This window comes from Serinus canaria, chromosome 9 (genome assembly GCF_022539315.1).
Source record: "Serinus canaria isolate serCan28SL12 chromosome 9, serCan2020, whole genome shotgun sequence".
Classification (NCBI taxonomy): domain Eukaryota; kingdom Metazoa; phylum Chordata; class Aves; order Passeriformes; family Fringillidae; genus Serinus; species Serinus canaria.
The window spans coordinates 2,672,545-2,695,377 of NC_066323.1; the positions used below are offsets into that span (position 1 = coordinate 2,672,545).

General features: G+C 43.6%; 1 protein-coding gene across 6 annotated transcripts in view; it reads right to left on the reverse strand.

The window, feature by feature from the left end:
- Positions 1 to 17,122: 17,122 nt before the first annotated feature.
- The window catches only part of BCHE (butyrylcholinesterase), a 48,584-nt gene continuing 42,873 nt past the window's right edge, over positions 17,123 to 22,833 (reverse strand). For all 6 annotated transcript variants that reach the window (XM_018912737.3, XM_018912734.3, XM_018912738.3 and 3 more), the window contains one exon: positions 17,123 to 17,367. In XM_018912737.3, the coding sequence (XP_018768282.1) occupies positions 17,246 to 17,367 (122 nt within the window). In that variant the 3' untranslated portion in view covers positions 17,123 to 17,245. The remainder of the gene's footprint in view (positions 17,368 to 22,833) is intronic.

Consider the following 22,833-nt stretch of genomic DNA (forward strand, 5'->3'; position numbering starts at 1 on the left):
CTCGAAGTTTCCCTGAGTTTTTTCAACTCGCCCGGTCTCCACCTATGGGGAAGAAAACTTTTAAAGTTGCCAAAAGCCAAAGTATTTTTAGAGAGGGCATCATGTATTGATTATTGCCAAATCTCCATGGACTAAGACACTATGTTATTGTCAGCATTTTTATTGCTGCCACTGCTTTTTCTTTTCTTCCCTCTAATGGCTACAAGTGAGTCCAATATATTTTAGGTCAAACTCTTCTACCAGCTGGAAGCCACAGAGAACTTTTCATAAGAACCATATCCAGCTTCAAGAGGCAGAAAAATGAATGTTTTTTTGCTGTGTTTCTGTTTCTATCAGCCATTGCAGAGAAGAAGAAAAGCTATTTCTGTTTGTTTTGACAAGCAAAGAGAATAATCTCGCTCTTCTCTTGATCTCGCTCTCCCTTCACAGATTACAGCTATCTCACATGTAATGTAAAAGTCATATAGAAATTGAAATCTGTGAAGGAGAGGCAGGAACAGAACTCCCAGGATGCAGGGGAGCAGGAGCTTGACTGGGGAATTTGGCCCAGGAAACACAGGGATAATTTGTGAATGATGAAGGATCTGCCCATCTGGAAAACGTGAGGGAAAGTTCAATCTGATGCAAATCTGAAAGGCAAAGCCCCCCTTGTGCTCCCCTCTCTCTGCAGCTTGGTCAAGATTTACCCTCTCAAAACCAACCCTGCAGGGAGCACGAGGCCAAAGAGACATCAGGTCTGGGGGCCAGACCTTTCATGGTCCTGTGGGAAGGGGCTGAGGGAGCTGGGAAGGGAATGGAGAACCAGGAGGGGCTGAGGGAGCTGGGAAGGGAATGGAGAACCAGGAGGGGCTGAGGGGGCTGGGAAGGGAATGGAGAACCAGGAGAGGCTGAGGGAGCTGGGAAGGGAATGGAGAACCAGGAGAGGCTGAGGGGGCTGGGAAGGGAATGGAGAACCAGGAGGGGCTGAGGGAGCTGGGAAGGGAATGGAAAACCAGGAGGGGCTGAGGGAGCTGGGAAGGGAATGGAGAACCAGGAGGGGCTGAGGGAGCTGGGAAGGGGCTGAGCCTGGAGAAAAGGGGGATCAGGGGGGACCTTGTGGCTCTGCACAGCTCCTGACAGGAGGGGACAGCCAGGGGGATTTGGGATCTTATCCCAGGACCAGGGACAGGAGCAGAGGGAACGGCCCCAGGCTGGGCCAGGGCAGGCTCAGTTGGACACCAGCAGGAATTTCCTCATGGAAAGGTGAATGAACATTGGAACAGACTGCCCAGGGAGGTTTGGAGTGCCCATCCCTGGAGGTGTCCAGGGAATTCCTGGAGGTGACACTCAGAGCTCTGGGCTGGGGACAAGGTGGGGATGGGTTACAGGTTGGACTCCATGGTCTCTGAGGGCTTTTCCACCCTTCCTGATTCTGTTTTCCTGTGACCTTCATGGCCAGCAAAATTTTATTTCTGCATTTATCTTCATGAAACAGCTTTTTATCTCTCCTGCTTTAGTTTATTCAAAAAAAAAAAGAGAAAATCATATCAGAAATGTTCTCCTTTTCTCATGCCATAATTTGGCACAGACCCTGACATTAAGCAGACCTTTTTTTTTAGATCCTGATAGCACATTTCTGTTCCCATCCAGAGCCAGATAACCAAGGCCACTGCTGATGAGAGGCTTATCTGTGGTGTTTCTGTCAGAGAAAATGCAGTGTAACACAGGTCAAGTAAGCCAGGGTTTGTGAGAGAAAAAGGAGAAATTAATTGCAAAGCCCAGCTTACAACATCTCCAATAATGAACTCGTTCAGCTCACTGCTCTCTCTGATGCTGAAATTCAGGAGGCTGGGGCTGAACCTGCTGTGTTCCAGCTGTGAGCACAGCACTCCTCCCCGCAGGAGTCAATGGGATTGTCATTCCTTGCCCTGCTCCCTGTGGGTCAGAGCAGGGGATGGCAGTGGGGATGGTGTGTCAGATCCAGCAGGAGCCTCAGCAGGCCCAGATTTCCTGCTGCACTTTGGACGTGCCATTCCTGCATCCTGGTGTCCCCTGTCCCACACCCTGACACAGAGGGAGGGCTCTGAGGGAGAGGAGCAGGAATGCTGCAGCTGCTTCCCAGGGGCACAGGGAGGGAGCAGGAACCACTCCAGAAATGAGGTGTGAGGAGAAGTGAGCTCCACTTGAAAGGACTTGGAGAAAACTCACAGCTGCTCGAGTTACTGGGTGGGTGCTGAGGGAGAGGAGAGCGGCTCCTCTGCTCCATGCCAAGGCAAATCCCTGGAAAACGGGGTGGGAATTACCCAGGTACACACATTACCAGCACTGGAAAATATTTCTTCTCCTCTTCTCTGATGTTTCCTCTTGCTTAGGAAAGGGGAAGTGTGGAATGAGAGCTGGAGCTGTAGAATCTCCAAGGACTTTAAAGCCCTTTTCCTGATCTGCTCTGGGGAGCACCTTCCCAGCACTTCTGCAACGTCCAAACCTGACACTGCCATCGTGCTCCTCCCTGCAAATAACCCAGATTATTTTAACCAACTTCTGGGTGAAATCTAAACTCTGCCATGGGTTTTCCACACCCAGGGAGCAGTGTCAGAGCCAATGCCATGGATCACATTGAGGTGCCCTCACTAAACTCAGCCTAATGCACAGCACAGGCCAGCAGGGCAGTTCTGAACTAACTCAACAGGTTTCTCCTTTCTGCATTTCTTGCACACAAACTTCCTACAAATAACATTATTTTCTTTTTCTTTTCTTTTTTTTTTTTTTTTTTGCCTTTGCTTGTTATTCCCAGCAGCTTTTTTTAGTGCTATTTTGCCATTTCTCACAACTTTCTCTGTGCTGTAATTATGCCAGTCTGCTTTCCAAATATACTTTTTTTTCCTGGTACTGAAATAGAAAGGTTGGGGCTGCACGAGGGAAGGGGGAATAATTTTCACAGAATTATTTCGGCGACTTCGGGGACTGCACGCGACGTTTTTACAGCTTGCCATAGATTTTCCTTCTCCCTCCACTTGCACATGTTTGGAAATCACTCAGGCAACACGACATCCTGAATATCCCAGCCCAGGAACAGCCACTGCTGTGCCTGCAGGAGTGGATATTTCACATCAGACAAGTGGTTATTGTCAACGAGACTGGGAATAACTTGCCTGAACATTTCCAAGCTGGCTCCAGCTCTGTGTATGCAACACGAGCAGTGATGGAGTGGTTGCAATATTTCTCCAGCAGCACAGCTCCCTGCAGACGTCAGCAGGTTTTATCAGGCTCACAGGGAATGTTCCCACTGGTTATTGCACTGGGGAAGTTCTGCCTCCAACAGCTCAGGCCAGATTAGGCTTTTCAAAAGCCCTGGTTCTTGAATTTTGTATTTTAATGCTTCTTGACTGGCAGGTCTGAAGGGGTTTTTTTGGCAGATTTTTATCAGAAGCAAACAAAGAGGCAAAATATTTCCCAGAGACCACTCTAACATCCATAATTTCATATCATTTTGGGGCTGAAATGTGCAAACAACATGATTAGGCAACATAAGAAATGCCATTTAAGATAAAACCCCCAAGAACTAGGTTCCTAATATTCTGAGCAGACTTTAGGGCTGGTGATATTTAAAGTTATGAACTCCAGCTCTCTTAAGATAACCAAGAGAAATCCACTGCAGCTGTCTGCACCAAGGTGGAGATGCAGGGATATCTCCTTTAAAATCTCTGTTCATCAGTATGGGAGGCCAGCTCTCCTGCCTCAGCTCAGAACTCTCCCTCCAGCAAGGTTAGAGAGTGCCATTATCATTTCATAATAAGGCACAGGATGAGCACAGCATTCCTGATGTGAGCAGGGCTGTTTGGAACGAGGAGGTGCCTCCAACTAAACCATGGCAAGCTGCACAGCCCGGTGAAAATACCCACTCAAACTTTGTGCAGCAAAGGGCTCCAGCTCTAGCCCAGCCTTTCCAGCAAAGCATTTGTTTCTGGGGGTGGCTCCCAGTTGATTTTAAGAGGGCTTTGCTGCTTAGATGTTTGTGGAAACTAAAACCAGGTGAAGAGTTTAGCAAAAGCCACCCGGTTCTCCTGGCAGAGGCATCAGCTCTGAGATGGGATTCTGCTCCCTGCCAGCACAGCACCTCTGCCTCCCTCTGAGCCCTCTGCTCACTTGCTGGCCAAGGGACAGGTCTGTCACCGTGCCAGCCTGGGCAGGAGGGGTTTGTGCCAGGGAAGTTCTGTGGTACGTGACCCAGGCGTGGCATTTCTGCCATTCCCTTCCATTTCCCGCTCACCCTGTCCCAGGATAACTCTGTCATCACTCCCCGGAGCACAGCGGGGACAGAAACCAGATCTCTGACTCCATTTCCTTCCAGGCACCTGCCTGAGGCAGATTAGAAGGATAACAAGCTCAACCTTCCCCTGCCAGGTCTGCAAGAGGAATTTCAGGCCAAATATTCTGTGCTACACAGACCCAGGATTGCAGTGATCCTGCCGGTGGTAATTTACTCACACAGGTAAGATAAAAAATGAATAAATGAATAAACAAAAATCCATATTTTGAAGTCATATCCCAGCAGGTGCTCTCCACAGGCTGCCCAGCTGGCACACTGGGCTGGGCAATGTCACACATCCCTGTTTGTGAGGTGGGGAGCAGTTTGGATTGTCCCACGTGGGGTTTGTTACCATCCACCACTCCTGACACGAGTCCTCAGGAGGGGAATGGAACTGCCGAGGTCTCTCTGGTCTGTGAGCCCCTTCTGCAGCACCTTATAACATATTATTGATGTCATAGACTGATCTGGGTAGGGAGGGGCTTTAAAGTTCATCTCATTCCTCCCCTGCCATGGGCACCTTCCACTATCCCAGGCTGCTCCAAGCCCCTTCCAGCCTGGCCTTGGACACCTCCAGGGATGGGGCATGCAGAACTTGGTGTGTCCCCTAAAAGCAGAGCACTTACCCTTTCTAAAAAGAAACTGCTCCAAAATAAATGAAAGCAATTAGTAAAAAAAAGGCAGCTCTCAAGAGTGGTAAATCCAGATTATCCACCCCAGATGAGGACTGGAGGCAGCTGATGGCTAAAGATTTTGGTCTCTGAGCTCTCAGTTGGATTGCCCTGGCTGAGCTGGTGGCTGGATTGTAACACTGTTTACAGACGCTGTGTGGAATCACAGGCATAATAAATCCAGGGAAAGAGCTCCTGAAATGGAGAGGGAAATTCGCACTTCATTGAGTCCCGTGTCAGCTTCCATTAAACTCAAAGGGACAGGCGAGTCTTCACGGGGCCACTGAGCATCTGTAAACACTCCCAAGCATGCCCCAACTTACAGGTTTATTCTTCAGTTCAAAAAAATTGGCCAGGCAAGGAAAGGTTTATTTCTTATTACAGAAATAGGAGAGCAGAGAAGAACGAGCCAAGAGGCTTCATGAGTGAGTGAAGACATCCAAAACTTTGATCTAAATATTCCCTTATTTGGGGTGCTCCACAGTTTAGGAACCTCTTTGGATGGGGGGAACCTAATCTACTATGACTTATTTTATTGTTTTTACTGCTCCTGGCAGTGTATTTTCATTCCAGGCAGAATGTGGGGATGTCAGAGGCACTTGGCATCCTCACATTTAATGTCTGATGTGCTTCATGTTGAGGCTCTGGATTAATGGACACAGTCACAGACTCTCAGGATGGTTCAGCTTGGAAGGAACCTCCACAGACCACTTGGTCCAACCCTTCTGCTCAAGCAGGACCACCCTGCCAGAGCCAGTTGCCAAGGTCAGCTTGGATGGGACCTTAGGAAATTGGGTCTAGTAAGTTGCAGTATTCCGAGACAGCCCTGCCCAGGGCAGTGGGATTGGAACAAAATGATCTTTGAGGTGCCTTCCAACCCAAAATATTCCATAATTCTATGACTGTGTCCAGACACCTTTTGAATAATTTGAATAATGGAGACTCCAGGACCTCCCTGGGCAGCTGGTTTGGCCATCCTGACAGTGAGTGTGTGTTTGGTCACCCCCAGAGTGAATTTGTGTTTCCTGATGTTCCTGGCTTTCAGGTTTTGCCCACTGACTCCTGTCTTGGAGCTCTGCTTCCGTGTGGAGGCTGCTTCCTCCTCATCAAAAAGCAAACTGCCAGCTCCTCTCCAGGCAGGGTCAGCAGGATCACTGGGCTTTGTGTTAATTAATCACAACTTTGAAATGAGGAGGAAAAAACCCTGCCTGTGATGAGGTTAAAGAGCTCTCGTTCAAATAAAGCTTCTTGCTTAAATATCCCAGGGAGGAAAGAGGGGAGGAAAGATAGGAAAACATTTCAGTGCTAAACCAGGTTTAAAGGCTGAAACAGGAGAGGCCCCTGGTGCAAAAGTGAGGCTGGCACCTCTCTCCTTTCTAAATCTTCCTGGGGAATGTTATGGTCAACAAAGCCTTGCAATTCCTGAGCATGTGTGACTTACTCACACATTCAGCTTCAGCTGTAAATAAATGCTTAATTTCTGCACTCTGCCTGTGCCTGAGCCCAAGCACAACCCCTGGATCCTCTGCTGGAAGGGCTGGGGGAAATCAGGGTTCAGTTTAGAGCCCACAAAGCCCAACTGCAAGGCTGGCATGCTTCAGTCACCTTTAGATGAGGTTTTTAGTGCAAAATATTGAAACAGTTGGCAGCAAAAAAATCTTAGAGAATGAAATCAGACGATGACTGGAAATAAAACCATCAAGTTTTCTTAAATCTTGGAGTTTCATTGCTATTGAGAGCTCAAAGGACAAACACAAGAGCTGGGGAAAGGGAAAGCTCTTCTGGGCTGAATCTTTAGGAGATCTAAACTACTTGCAGTGGTAGGAAAGGCAGAATGAAGAAAAAATGAAGAAATTATTGCAGCTGAATTCTGTGTGTGGGAACACCCTGGTTAGAAACCTCTATGGAAAATCACCTTGTATTTTTTTCATCATAAAGCAAAAGGATAGAGAAGAATTGATTTTTCAAAGTTCCATAACGCTGAATAACAGTCCAGGCAACACAGAGAGGAAAAGCAAGAGACAGAAAGGAAAGGGTAAAAAAATACATGAATAACTGAGGCCTACATGGTGCAATTTGCCACAGGGATTCAAAAGAAAAATAAGGAGATTACTTAGTGGTTAGTGAGAGATGGCAAAAGAAAATTACCTAAGTGTTTTTCTTGTGTGAATTTGGATTGAAACTGGAGATTAGAAAGTGCCACAATCAGCTGAGCTCTGGATTGTGATGTCAAAAAAAATTGTATGTGCTCATATTTTGTAGCTTGCTGGATTTAAATAATCTAAATATTGACCAGGATAACGATTGCACACGAAAGGCTGTTTGATTCAAGGGAGTGGCTCTTCCCTCTGAAGATTTTCCTGATAAATGACTTTTTCCTTTTCCCTTTGCACATTTCAGGTGGGTCACAGGGCAGGTCTGGGGATGAGGATGTCTTTGCTGGGGTTGTTGGGATGGTGCATCCCAGGCTGGAATCTCTGACGGGACCAGCAGAGGAAGCAACAAAAAAGTTTTCCTGCATGAAGGAGGTGGAAAGGAAGGAAAACCACGGTGTCAGCAGCTCTGGGAGGCGCCTGGCAGGTGTGAGCTGTGCCATCCATCAGGGCTGAGCTCCTGCCGTGGCTCTGAATCCCTGCAGGAGCCCCCAGACACCCGGCTGGGGCACCATAAAGGGAAGCCAAGCCGAGCAGCCCTGATCCCCAAACAGCTCCTGAGAAGCTCCATAACTCAGACAGAAACACCCTCAGAGCTGCTCTCCTATTTATTGCCAACCACAACTCATTTCTTTGGGCTTTATTTTACAAATTCTCCATTACTTGCTTCAGCTGCGCCGGAATGGCCTCCTGTATTTCCAAGGGTTTCAGGCTGATCCTGTGCTTGGCTTTTCTGTGTCTGAAATCTTCAGACAATTGAACAATCAGATTACTGAGAGGCTGTTAAGTGCCTCGTGATGCGAGGAAGTGTGAGCTATTTAAGAACTAATGTGAAAAATGGCAAATTATATGCTACCAGCTAGGTCTGAAAGGGAAGAAAGGAGGAATAAGTCAATGTGATTAGACAGGACTGTATTCAATAAGCACAATTTTGGTTTGAAATTGTGCAAGAAGAATTTTATTCCTTAGCAGATTTTCCTCTGGATTATTGAAGATACCTCTGCTCTGCAAGACACATTTTGCTTTTCCAATCATCATATTTATAAAAATAATCTGATTGAAAAGAACTGGATGCACAGAAATGAGAATTTCTTGGTTTTTACCATGTAGATATTAAAATGGATTCTCTATATTAAAAACCCCAAAGATTATTTATACAAGAAGTGCCCAATCAATCATTTTCCAGGCAGAAAAGCTGTCAAAAAGAAAAACCTTGAATTAATGATTATTCTTTGGCAGCTCTGCACAGGTTTCTCTGGGATGAGAAGTGGCTGAGTTCATTTGAGTGGACACAGCACAAAGCCATTACTTTAAGCAGCTGGTAACTTTGGCCAAAGGACTAAGTGAGCATTTGCACAGAAAAAGAGAATAAAATTCACTGCCATGCCTTTGTTCTGATGCATTTTATTGATGAGGATTCACCAAGTGCTCAGTTCTGAACTAAATCTGGGGTTTAAAATGTAAATATTAACAGAAGACTTCCCACATCACCAACAGAGGCCCTGGAGGTGTAAATGAGAGTGTCCTTCTTTTGCACAAACCAGGAGAAACCCAACAGTGTCAGAGACTTCCTGGTAGAATAAGAGACTGTGTGGAATCCCTACAGGATATCCTGGTCACAATAAATTCATTAAATCCATCTGTCAAACTCCGAGGTTCTGTTCCAGCTGCCAAACTTTTGCTCCCCAGTCCCCAAAATGCCCCCCTGCCACAGCACCATCATTTCTGGATTGTACAAGTAAAAAGTTTGAGTTTGTCTTCCTAAAATTCTTCCACTCTAGAACTTACTTAGGTCTGAATCTGGCTTAGAAGGGAGTGGGAGATTGGTAATGCAGAATATTCAGTAATTTGTGGGTCATGGGCTCATAAAATGAGAAAAGCTTTAAGCCAGAAAATACTTTTTATAATTGTAATCATATAATTCTAATTATATAATTAGAATTTTATAATTAGAATTTTATAATTAGAATTTTATTTTACACAAAATATAGCAGAAACTGTGTTTTTAATAGAATCTCCAGCATGGAAAAACAATCCATGTTTAATATTTGGAAAAACTTCCAAGTGTTTATGGCACTAAAGATGGAGTCAAAAGCATTTACCAGGCTGCTCATTTCCCTTGAAATTTAAGTCAATGACAAACTATTAAGATGTTTTCATGAAGCCCAAAGGATTGCAAGGAAAATGAAGAAATACTTTTAATTACAGCATTTTGTACCATGGTCTGTGTATTTACAGAAGCAGCCTTACCCCAGAGAAAGATGGCAATGGTGTTTGTAGGAAGGAAGGGGAAGAAGGTCACAAGAACTGCACATTCTGTGGGAAATGGGGAATGTGGGCTCTGTAATTAATGGATCAAATTGCCAGGGAATTGGAGAGAGGATCAGAGGGTAAAAAGATAATTAGCAGATCAAAGGGTAAGAAGGCAAGTGTTGAAATAAAGTGGTGGTAATAGAAAGAGCTCAAGAGGAATTATTGACCAATAATTGTGTTGCTTTGGGCAATTTCTGCTTTGATAGAGCTGGTGTTAAGGAGGTTTTTAATGCACTAATCTGTTTTTATAAAAGTGGAGTTCTGAGTGTCAAATGCCACGAATTCACTGCCCAGCTCTGACTCCAGCCTGGGTTTTAGGAGCTTGGAACCCATGCCAGTGGGAAAGAAAAGGAATTTGGGCTGCAGGGGTTGGACACGTGTCAAGAAATCTTCCTTTAAATGGAGAAATAACAGAGGGGGCTTTTCAGGGATTTTGGCATTTTGCTTGAATCAGTTTCAGGAATTTCAGAGTTTATTCTGCAGTGGGGGGATGTTGGGATAGAGCCTCCACTGCTCTGAGCTTGATTCCCTTCCCTGCAGGCTGAGTTTTGCCTGAGATCCCTCTTTGCACTCTGGACTAACAAGTCCCAGGCCTGGGAGCTCCTGCAGAGATTTCCTGTCATGACCCCTCTCTAGAAAGGAATTTTTGGGTGTGATGGACTTAATATTTGGAATAATACCTACTCTGATGTGGGTAAGGATGGGAATGGATTCAATTTATGGGACAATGACAAAAATCTGTGGAGAGCCTTGGTGAGGAGAGGATCCTCAGGTGGGCTGCAGGCACTGCCAGTAATCCCAAGGATTGGCAGAGGAGAATTTTGGGTTCTGTTTCCATTTTTCAGAGCCCATTTGCTCACAAATGACAGCAGCACAGAATATGCAAAGGAAATGGCATTTGTAGTTAGCACCTAGTGGATTTTCCTCTGCAAAGAGGAGAAGATAAACACAATTTGTTCACATCTCTGCTCTCCCATTTTCTCACCATTGAGAGAAATCCGTGGGGAAAAAAAAATCATTCTGAGGTGTGGAATCTTTTTTTTTTTTTTGTTAAATAGTAAATACCTCCCAGATTATTAAGTGATAGGGAAGATTGCAAATGTCACTCAGAGGAGCTCTTGTGCTTCTGCTGAAGGCAGTGACAAAACTTTAATTAACTGAAAGTCACCCAATGACCAAGAAGTGGGAGTGCTGTGTCATTCCCAGAGATGGATGGATCTAGAAGTTTTATGGAATGGAGGCAGTGGTGAGTGTTTGTGGATGAAATGGGGATTTTGGTTTGCAATAATCATTTTTGCAACCAGAATTCTGCAGTGAGAGCTCCAGGGTCAAGATCTTTTTAAGAGCAGAGATGGGGAAAATTCTAACTGTGCTCATCACTGTAGCACTGAAAATGAGAGATGAAATGGGATGAAGGTCTAGGTAAAAATATCCTGAAAAATAAAACAGGAGCTGTTTCTTTTTTTCTGCAGTTATAGGTCTTAATTAAAAAATAAAATAAGTTAAATATATTTGCTTTAGGTCATGAGAAATGAGGCATGGTTAGGGTTATTTTATGACTGATGTAACTTCTGCTAACAGTACCTATAAAATTTATATCCCTGTAATTAGTGAGTGAGAAAAGTTTAATATTTCAGATATTACACATCCCTTTGGATGTCTAATTTCAGCTGGTTCTCACAGTCCTGAGTAAGGTCCTTTGAATTATTTCTAAACAATTCTGGATAAATGATCAGCCACATCTTTTGCTGCTTTTTCTGGGTTAAAACCTTAATTTTCTCCCCTGTGAGATGATAAAGTCAGACCAGTATTAAAATGCAGTTGAAATGTAACTGTTTGGTAAGAAAAGGTGCAGCACAGGCTGTGCTGGGGAGAGGCTGATGAGGTGATCCAACATCCTGCAAGGAGGAATTTCACTGGGAAAACTGAGAGCTGTGGTGAGAACTCCTCCCTGCCCACACACTTTTACCACTTCTCACTCTCACTGAGGACTTATAATTAGTTTATCAATTAAAATAATTAACCCCAGCACTGCCAGACTCACACCTTTCACACGTGGTTCTACTGAGAGTGGATAAAACATTAACTCCTGCAACCAGGGCTCAAATTAAAATGGAACAGAGTTGGAAATATCAGCAGCTGTTCTTTTCCAGACAAATATATGGGTTTGGAAGGAATAGATGGATAATTTGCAATACAACTATGATTTAGTACAATAATAATTTCCTGGCTGGCTCCAGAGCCATGAAAAGAATGCCAGGGTTTTTAAAGAGTGATTCATGGAATGCCCAATTTCAGTAAACCCCACAAACCAGCACCCACAGGCTCTGGAATTGTCCTCAAGCTGCCAGGGGGGAACTTTTATCACTGTTCCCATTGTGTAGAAGACCCTGGGCAGAATTAAAGTTCATTTTTTCTGCTGCTTCTCCCCAAACCATCACGTGGCCGAAGCCTCCCCAGCCCTGCCCTTCCTAGAGCATTCCTGGAAGCCTGAGTTAATCTCACCTGCAATCCAATTAAAAGCCTCTCCAAACCTTGCACCTGCACTAATTGTAGATTCCCATCACTGCTCTGCAGTCATTATGTCCAGGAGTTAAAGTCTGGATGAGTGCAGCTGATCTGGTTTATCAACAGAGGGCTGCAAGGTTCCTGAGCTAGACCAGGATAATCAGCAGGGGTCAGGCAGGAATTATCCTGTCTGGCCAAGCATGTCCAAATGGCTAATTATGTTTGTTCATAAAAGTCAGACCTAAAACAACTGAAATCCGAGGGAAAGGCTTTGGAACTTTTACCTGTGAGTAACTCATTGATTTATATCAGAAAGTTCTGGGAGTGTTTTATTTTTCAGTGAAAAAAGCAAGATACTGGGGCTGTGCTTTCAAAGTGCAGCAGATAAAACTGCATCTCCATGCTGCTGAGCCTGTATTTGCATGGATGTCTGTGTGCATGGATGTCTATTCCCTGAGAAACACCCCCAGAGTCAGGATCTTCAAAATTAACCCTGTTGCCAAATCCCTGTTGTAGATCCCAAAGTATCCAAACAGTCTAAAATTCTATATTTTACCAGGAATTGTTTTTAAAAGAAGATTCTTTGTGCTCATCCAGCAGCCATGGAAAACCCACCTGGAGGTGTAGATGAGGATAAATAAAACCAGAGCATGGAGAAGGAGAGAAATAAGTAATTCAGCCAGGAACCCTTTTAAAATTTTTTATCCCTAAAGGATTCTTGCTCCCAATTCAGCCAGGGCAAATCAGCACACCTGTGGCCTGTGGAACAGATGGAGCAGGCAAGGCAACCCCTCCAGCTGCACAGATCTGTCACACAGGTGCTGGGTTCAGGCTCTGCCTGGCCAAGGGCACTGGGCTTTGGCAAACACCCAGAATTCCAGGGGCTGGAAGAGAAAAGGCAGGGAGAAAGGAGTCAGCTGGCAGCAGCATCTTCCAGAGCTGCCCCCAAGTGAGCCAGACCTGCCTGGCTCATTCCTCACCCCGTGCTCAGAATCACTGTCAAATTCCTAAACTTATTTGGCAGTTCATGGGGAGGAATTTTTGGCTGGAGTTGCTGGAACACAGGCACTGGGATACTCAGTGCCTCCGTGGAGGGTGTCAAACCCTGCCATGGCTGAGCACTCTGGGACAGATGCTCTTGTGTGAGATCTCCTTTTAATTCTTTCCCCCTTATTTGTTTGGGTTCTTTTCACACCTTATTTTTCATCACTCCCATTTTCTGCTAGACTTGCTCCCCCTCCCTGGTTGTAGGATTTTTACATTTCCCTTCTTTGATTTCTTCCTTCCTTCCTTCCTTCCTTCCTTCCTTCCTTCCTTCCTTCCTTCCCGTTCCTCCTCCATCTTCCTCTCCTCCTCTTCCTCTCCTCTCCCTCTCCTCCTTCCTCCTCCCTCCCTCTTCCCTCCTTCCCTCTTCCTGCCTCCCTCTCCTCCCTCCCTCCCTCTGTTTGTTCACAGTTTTTTGGTTTTTCTTTTCTTTTTTTAAATTCCCTTCCTTGGTGTTTTTTTTTTTTTTTTTATTTTTTTTGTGGGGAGGGTGAATGTTTTCATTCATTTTGTTGGGATGTTTAGGGGAGTTTTTTGTTTGGTTGGTTTGGTGTGGATTTTGTTCAGTTTTCTCATTTTTATTTTATTCCTTTTTTTCCCCCCTCCATATTTATTTTCCTTTCCTTGTTTTTTTTTTTTTTTTGGGGGGGGGATGTTAATTTTCTCACTGGTGCAATTCTCCCCTCCAGCTGAGGAGGACAGTGCCAGTGCCAGGGGGCAGTGACAGCCCAGGCTGCTCTCCCCTCTGGACGTGCAGGTGTAACTCAGGAGAGGTTTGCTGTGCCCCTCTAAATAGCTCTGCTGATGGGGCAGAACTGGTGCTGAGCCAGCAGCAGTGATAAAACAAAATCAAGCCCCTCAAGAGGACGTTGTGATGTTATAGAGACAAATTGATGTCCCTCCTCTGTCCATGTTATGTTCAGATGAAGCCAAACCCCTTGGTGATGATCTGCTGGGACAGGGACGTGAGAAGGGCCCATTCTTTTACAAACTAATCTTCTCCACAAAACTCTAATTCAAATACTAATTTTTCTGTTTAAAAAAAAAACCCAAAATACTTCAGTTGCCTCTGTTGAAATGACACCTTCCCAGCTGTGAGCTGGTGGGGATGAGCTGTCTCCTCAGGACAATTTAACTGGGTACATAAATCCGTGTGTTTATAGAGCAGAAATCTCTGCTGTATAAACAGACTGAGCCTCTACTGACCAAAGAAAGCCAAACCCCAGCTCCCACTGCAACAGAAATTTGCCTTTTTTAGTGTGAAACATCAGAGTGACAGCCAAGGCTTGGGATGGCAAAGCCTGAACTTCCATTCCAAAAATCCAGGCCATGAGGGGTAAAAAGCTATGAGAGTAATATCTGCAGCTGGGAGGAAGCCTGGAAATTTTGGGAGGGTCTAATTTGTGTTAGGGACAATTTTGGACCCTGTTGAAAGCCAGAGATCTTCAGCATTGGTTGGTCCAGCTTTGCAGACCAGGCCTGGTGAACATCCCAACTCCCGGTTGGATTTCACACAAATAATGATTAACTTCACTGAAAGCTTATCCAACAAAAAGTTCTTCAGACAAAACATTTAAAATGTGAACAAAGAAAAAAAAAAAGGTGGGTTTGGTTGCTGGGAAATGTCTGACTCCAGTCCTCCAGTGCCAACATCTAAAACAAGTGTGAAATATCTGTCATTAAACCTGGGAGATTATAAACCCAATGACAACTGGTTTAATGCCAACGTTTTTGTTGGCACTGCAGTTCATCTTGTTCTGATCTTTCATCAACTCTGTGACTAAATTCACAATTCTTGCTCGGGGTATCAAGGATGGTGAGAAAGGATCCACACATTTTCCAAGGTTTCACAGAGAAACCTGCGTTTCTTGGCTCTCAGGAGCAAAAAGAAAACATCAATTAACAACATTCCATCCTCAGGAAGGTCTGGGTGAGATATCCCTCTAATATATAATCATCATTTTCAGCAATCACAGTCCTTTTTCACTCTTCATTACCTTAACCACTTACAGCCAAGTACTTCAGGCTTTCCTTGTTTTGTGGGGTTTTTTTTCTTTGCAGGTATGAGCCACGGATGACTACATGATGTCCTGATTTCATTTGAATGATAAATGGAGATATTATTTCCCAGCAGGTGAATAAACACAAAGCTAGCAAGTCACGCCAAGAAAACCAGTAAAACCTTCAAAAAGTGCTTTAACCTTTGCTTTACCCAAACAAAACCCACCTTTGCAACCAAATATTTTATAAACTCCTTCAACGCCTTTCCAAAGGTTATTTTACATTTTAATTGGCTCAGATATTTTCCCCCCATTGATTGGGCTGATCAGACAGGTGGATAAGGAAATATTTCAGGGAAGAGGATGGCAGAAGAAATAAATGCTGCTGTGATGGTGCTGTCAAGGCTCACTGTGGCCCAGCACCAGCCAACATCCCCGTGAAGAACAGCACAGAAATAAAATGGGGAGTGCTCAGGGATGGACAAAAAATTCACCCTCCTGTGTTTATTTTCAGTATCCCATTGTTATCCCAAAGAATATTTGATAAATACTGTGCTAATCAGTGTAATGGGCTAATTACCTGTGGTACAAACATGCAGTGCTACACAGAGAGGGATTTTGGATCCCAGATCATCTCAAGTTTTGATCAGCACGTTCTAAACTGATCAGATTTTTTATTTTTTTCTCTGTGCAGGTTTGACTGCAGCCTTTGAAAATCCTGTGCTAAAAAGTGTTTTTCCATAAAACAGTCAGGGAAATAATTGTGTTCTCTTAGAAATAACTGGGAAGATGATAGGCCACCCTCTCTTACAGAATTTGGCCTTCCTGTGTAAATAAATCCTTTCACTGGAGGGAGCCTGTGTGGTCAAACTGATTGCCAGGAAGAGAACACTCTCAGTTCATTATCTGGAGTTCTTCAGCTCAATCCAAGGAGGCATTTTGCAATCACTAGCACAGAAAATAGATGCACTGAGATGCTCTTGCATTTACAGAAAGCTTCAGGATAATTTATTTACGAGATGGCTTGTTGCTCTTACGTGCTCCTTACATTCATCACATTCTTGGCATTTATTCTTCCCAGTTGGGCCAGTGAGAAGCAACCAATTACGGTGGTGTTCAGGCAGAAAAAATCCAGCCCCATCCAGAGGGCAGGGAAGGAGGGAGAATTATCCGTGGGTTTCTTTAGGGGTTTTTAACGGGTTCAGCCCAAGCAGGTGGAAAGGAGTGAGGGAGATGCCAGCTCACAGGGCAGGGAGCTCACCTGGCCGTGGCAAGGAGTCCTTTGGGTCCTTCCCACCAAGGTCACAACGTCCCTCTGCCAGGATCCTCTCCCCAGCCTTCCATCCAGGAGATTCCTGGCCAGGCCCCACTCTCCTGGCAGGTTTTGGGGCTGGGAATCTGCTGACCCAGGGACTGAGGCTCTTGTGCCCCTGGTGGTCCAGTAAATGTGGGGTGTCCCTCAACCAGGAGGCAACTGAGTGGACACAAAAAAATCATAATTGGAGCTTGCCTCCATGGGAGGGACATTTCCCAGGGTGCCTGAGGTGGAAAGGTGTGAATTCATTATTTGTGAGTCTGTAATTCTTTACTCCTTGAAAAGTGGGAATTGTGGGGAAGAAGTGGCTTTTCCAGCTTATTTCACTGTAGCACTTGATTTAGGCTTTCAATACACAGCTCAAATCCCCTCCTGCCGTGGCTTTGTCCACATTTTTGGCCAGAAGGAAGCTCTGATTCCCACTTTTGTGGCAGTCTTAAAACTTTTTGGTCTAACAAGCAAATATTGCCTGGTGCGTGCAGCAAAGTTATTGCATCTTTGTGTTTATGTTGATGAGATGATGTTTGAAACAAGGCTTGAGTGAGGTGGTGTTGCAGTTAAAGATAAAATCTGATTGTGCCCTGCACGGCAATGCTGTAAAACTGCCATTTCTGCTTTAAATAAAATCCATTTTCCCTAACAGATGACATTGTTTCTTTGAAGGGTGAGTTAAAGCAGCGAGGGTTTATAAGAATATGTACATCATTAATCTCCAGCCTTTAATCTCTGCAGTCCTACTGAACCCAGGGAGGCTTCAAAGGGTGTGGGTGCCTTATACCTTTTTATTGAGAGAGGAGGTAAAATATAAATGAAAGATGTGAAATCAGAGCTGTATCTGTCAGATTTCCTTTTAATCTGCATAATAAATTTAATGCTCGACAGGCTGGGAAGCTACCTGGATATCTGCCTGATGAACAGTTCTAGGGACAAACTGGAAAGAGTAAACATATTAATTAGAGACTGCACAGCTCCTTCTTGCTGGTGTAATCATTAAATTGATTTTTCCAGTCTGACATGTAATTGTTCCAGCGATGGAATCCTGCTTTCCACTCTCGTTCTGCTTCATCAATATTTCCTGTAAAACATGAAATGGGTTACATTAATCTGAATTTGAATCTCTTTGTATGCTAATTGAAAAATAATTTTGATTATCAATGTCATCTGCTCCAAATACATTATGGGATGGTCTTTTGCTTCTTTTCTTAAACATGGAATGACTGAAAATTCAGTGATTAGTATTTTGTCTTTACATCAAAAAGGAAGGAGTGCAAAGATATCATTCTGTCAGGGTAATAAATACACTTTGGGTTTTTAAAAATAAATATATTTTTAATATACATTTGGGATAATTCTTCTGTCCATCAAAACCATCATTTTAAAGTCACTCTTTTTTCTTTTTTTTTTTTCTCCTCAAGGTATTCCTTTGGTTAAATAGAACCTGAATTGAAACCCACCCACCCTGAAGACTAAATAATGCAAAATGAGAGAGATGCTTGTAAAGATAAGGGGAAATCACAGCTTTGTTTAAGGCAACATCAGGATTTCCATTGTTTTAATGGATTTCAGTGGATGTCCAGGATCTTGACCTCCCATGGAACAAATCCCCAAATTTAAAGCATAAAGGGCACAGGTTTGGAGAAGAACCCTGTCAAATTAACATGAAACCATCCTCTCTTTTCTTTTTCATCCCCACCTTTAAAGCACTTTCCAAGTAATCCTGAGTCCCAAGGAAATCTTTATTGCCAAATTTGTTGTAAGCATGGGAGCAGAGGGTGAGGATAAGTCATAAAATCAGAGCATTTCACAGGGTTCCCAGAGTATTTTATGGACAGGGAGCCCCTCCTGCAGCCCCAAAAGGTGATTAACACCATGGGAAAGGCTGTGGCCTTGCAGGAACATCCCAGACACCACCAAAATGTGGATAAAACCTGTGTCAGCCACTGCTGCTCATCATTTGGTATCAGCTGCAGACTTCAGGATAAAGTTGAGAAACCACTGATGATCAGTGAGTGCTTTGTTCATTCTGGACCCAGCTCTGGTGGTGTCCCTCACTGGCATGGCTCCCTTCCAGGAAAACTTGGGAATGGTGTTCCTGAGGTAACAGCTCCGAGGGTTCTTTATGCTCCTCTGGCTTTTATGTTCTTCTGCTGCTCCTCTTCCCTCCATAAATACACCCCTTCCCCCTTTTTTACGACCTGCCAGCGCTGCAAGTGTAACTGGTGATGTGAAAATGAAATACTTCAGTGTTTTACACATCACTAGAGAGAATATTGGGGAGAGAGAGTTCACTGATCCCGAGATCCAGCTTGGAGAAGCATCCAGTAATTTGGTGGCTTATCTGCAGTTTAGCTCAACGTTTCCAAACCTTTTTGGTCTGGAAATCCAGATGGCAATTTAATGAGACTTTGAAATGAGATTTACTTCTTGGTTCCAGTGAGACCAGAAATAAAACCAGGATATTTTTTTTTTTTCTCCGGGAAGTCCTGTACTTTTAAATGCCGTCAAAAAGAAAATTGTGAAGAACAAATATGGGGAAAAATGTCAATAAATTAAGCACATCCTTCTCCCTCAGCTCAAAGTTGTAAATAAGCTTGGCTATAACAGAGATCAAAGGAAAGTTCAGATACTTTCAAATTTCCTTTCTGCAGGCCACAGCTGCCATTAACACAGAGATGATTTGGAAGTGCTGGTAACAATAAAATCTCATTTTCATTGCTAACTATGCAGAGAGAACTCAGAAACGTGGGGACAAAACATGCACAACATTCTGCTTTCCTGACTGTAGGAACTCTCCTTTACACATATTTAATTTAAACATGTAGTTAGGGTCTCAGGCAAAGCCAAATTTTTCACATTAAGTCAAGTGGATTGGTAATTTAGTGTATGAAGCAGTAGCAGTGTTATTTGGAGAAAACTGCCTGAACTGTGTTTCTCATTTTCTTCCTGATTCTGGGTGTCCAGTTTTATTTATTCAGTCAAAACCTCCACTTAGGAATTGAAAAGGAAACTCAAAAACCTCTCTTCTTTAATTATTCAGGGGCAGAGGTGTTTCAAGTCTGCCCAAAGACACTGAAATATCTCTGCCATAGACACATCTTGAATTAAAAGTCACTTTTCTGGAGTATAAATGATGGGGCTTCTCAGTCCTCTTTAAAGATTATGGTGAACAAGTGAACCAGATAGAGGAAGACATCAAAAAATGCAGAGGAGCCACCATTATGGATCTAAAAGACAAAAGGGGGATGGAAATCACTGAAATAAGAACTTGGATTCCCATTTGTTTGCTCTCCTTCCCCCCAGTGATAAGATCCAAATTGAAGTCACAAGTCAATGCATCCCATTATCACCAACACCATCAATCTCTGGGAGCCAACCACCCATGACTTAGAGGAGCTGACAGCTGGGAGGCAAAAAAGAAAAAGATTGGAGAGTCCAAGCTGACCAATAATTACAGCTCAGAGCCCTGGGAGCCTGCAGAGCCAGCTAACAGTGGAAACAGGGAATTTTCTAGAAGCCACTGGGCAATCCCAAACTTTACCTTAATTCCTGTGCAAAGCTCAGTGAGGCTGACCAGGAGAAAAGGGGAGATTCTGTAGGCAATGGATCAGTGCTCTGAAAGGCTCCAGTTTAACAGATCCAAATTTAAAAAGGGTTTTTTTTTGATTCTTCAGCTGGAATTTCCTCTCATTCCATCTCTCCCTTGCTTTAATGGCATTCCAGCAAAGTTAAATTTATCACCATCCCATCCTTTGAACTGCTGGATGTGCCAATAAAGTGCTAATCTTAATGTTAACACACAAAACCACATTTAGGATTGGGATAAAGGCCATTAAGGCTGTTAATTAATAAGGGATGACAAGTTAGAATTAATTTTTCTGTCCTCAACACCTCACGACTGCAAGTTTGATGATTGCAGGTTTCAGCAAACCCTCGAGTTTCTGGGTTCAGAAGTGTGATAAATGCCACAGGTTTGTGCTGTAGATTCTCATGGTGAGAGTTCCTCCACAAACATCACCAATAATATCTATATTGAATGTTCTTCAATCACTCTCTGGGTATTAAAGCTTTGTTAGACACAGCAGTGTATTCCTTTTCACGTGTGCTTTTAGGGACTACAAAATCTTCTCTTTTATTTTTTTAGTTCTTCCAGGATTCAGCAGAGCTCTCTGGGAGATGAGTTCTTCTAAGGGCTGTTATCTTCCTTGGCATGGAATGAAATGTTGGGAAGAAATCAGATGGTTTAGGTACAGAAATTTTTTGCTCATAGGTGCAATGAGTAAAGTCTTTGTTGGGAGGCGTGGTAGCATTGGTGAGGTTACCTGTGATTTATTCACATTCCTTCATGTATCCAACTCTGTGGAAATTTAATGTAATTCTGATGGTGAATTTTCCATTTAGTCAATTTTTTAATATTCTTACCACCCTGAATATTTATCTCTGTTGAATCCAGACACTGGTTGGAGGACCACAGCAAATACAATAATTTTTGTTGCTCATTGGTCAAGAGCTTGAACATTTCTCTGCCTCCACATAAAAAAGATCTTTTTAAGGTGCTTTTAAAAAGTAATGTATTCACATGACCAAGCTTGATTTCTTCATAGATGACACATGATCCAGTAATATCAAATAAAATAGAAAAATATGTATTAGGCTCACTAAAATAGCAATGGAAGAGTAAATGGAAAGTTTGGCTGCCTGCAGGGTTCTACAATCAAGAGGAAACGGGCTCATATAAATAGGAAGGGCTTTGGATGCATTAAAGGTTGTGTAGAGGAGGTAAAGTCTAGCACAGATCCTTTTATAATTTACATGTGATTGCTCTAAAAGCCACTCAAAAGTCACTTACTGTTTACTGTCCCTGCAGTGTGATCCAGCAGCAGCAGCCAGCAGAAACCCTCCAGGTTTCAGGATGGAAAGGGAAATGCTGAGTGCTCCCAGCTTGTCCTGGCTGGGCAGGGGGTGCTCAGGGCCTTGGAAATTGGGTTAAAATCCTGCAGGAATTGTGTCTGCTTGGAACTGAGAGCCCAGCTCTACTGGTCTGGACACAAAACTCCAGGTTCTGATCGTGTGATGATTTATGAATTGAAACCCAAGGAGAAGACCTTGAGAAACCTTCCAAAATCACACAAATTAGTCTAGAGGTATCTGAGCTTATTTTATCTATGGCTGTTACTCTTGTAGTACTGTGACAGCCTTATTTTTTCCTTATTATTTTCCTACCCCACAACCATAATAATTTTTTTTTTTTTAAATCTGATACGATTGCTTGAGGAAAATGTGAATTTTCTAACAGTAAAGACACATATTTCTCATATATTTACCTGCCTCAGGGAACTTGTCCTACCCAGCCTGTGATAGGAACAGGCTGGTTCAGATCCAGGACACATTTGGAGCTGGCCTTTAAAGGCTTTAAAATCCCCCAGAGGGTGGCAAGGCTTGGGCTAGGAGCGGGTCAGGAATTAGGCAAGGGGTTACCAAGCAAATCCATGGCAAATCCTGATCACTTGGTGCTGAAAAATCATGATTTCTGCAAAATAAGTTGTTTGGATTATCCTCTTTGGGTTCTACCTGACAGAATTCTACTCTGCCTATCTGAACCCTACTTGAACTTGTAACAATGAGAAGATAAAAATTTCTTGCTTGTTCACTGTCATCTTCTATCACCTCATGTTACAGCAGCCTTCTTTTCCTCAGAATATTTCAAAGAAAGGAGTAATAGAAAGGACAGACCCTCAGAAGGAGAGGAAATCTCTGCATTAATGCTGTGCACTGTCCTTTGGGCATAAAAGGAGAGAGAAAATGCAAAATAATATTTCAGTGAAGAGAACTATTGCAATAGAAGCTATTATATCACATTTGTACACAGAATTTCAAAGGGTTTTCTGTCAGAATTGGATAATATTGTACAGGGAGCATCATGGAAATACTCTGTTTTTATTACTGCAATGTTTCAAGGACTGACAGATGATACAAGACAAGGCAGTGCCACTTGTTGACAACATTCTTGCCTCAGTTCTATATTTGGATCCAGACACGACGATTCTTCTCTTTTTGCTCGGAATACGCTCCTGAATTTCTTTTAATTAAATTATGTAAATTGATGTTGCCAATTACCGAATGTGGCACAGCGATGAATTTGTGTCTGCTGGCAGGGCCCGAGTGCTGCTGGATCATCCCTCACCCCACAGGACCAGGCAGAGCTCTCCTCTCCCCCAGGATGTGTTGAACCCTGGTGATCTGCTCCCTCCTGCTCGGCTTAGTTAAGCTCAGCCCATTTGTAGGATCCACATTTTCCCCTAGGGCTCCCCAGCCAGGTTAAAGGAATATGTAAAAGAGCTCAGTTCTCCTGGCTCAGCACAAAGTTGTCAGAATCTTTGAAACCTCCCTGAAATCCACCCATAATTGGGAAAGCTGTGATTTTAAAATCACACAGTAGGCTTCATAAATTATTCATTGTACCTACTGATTTCGTGTCTCTTGATTTAATTGAAAAACATCTGTTGAATTGAGAGGGGATAAAAGTTGAGCCATAATACAGTCA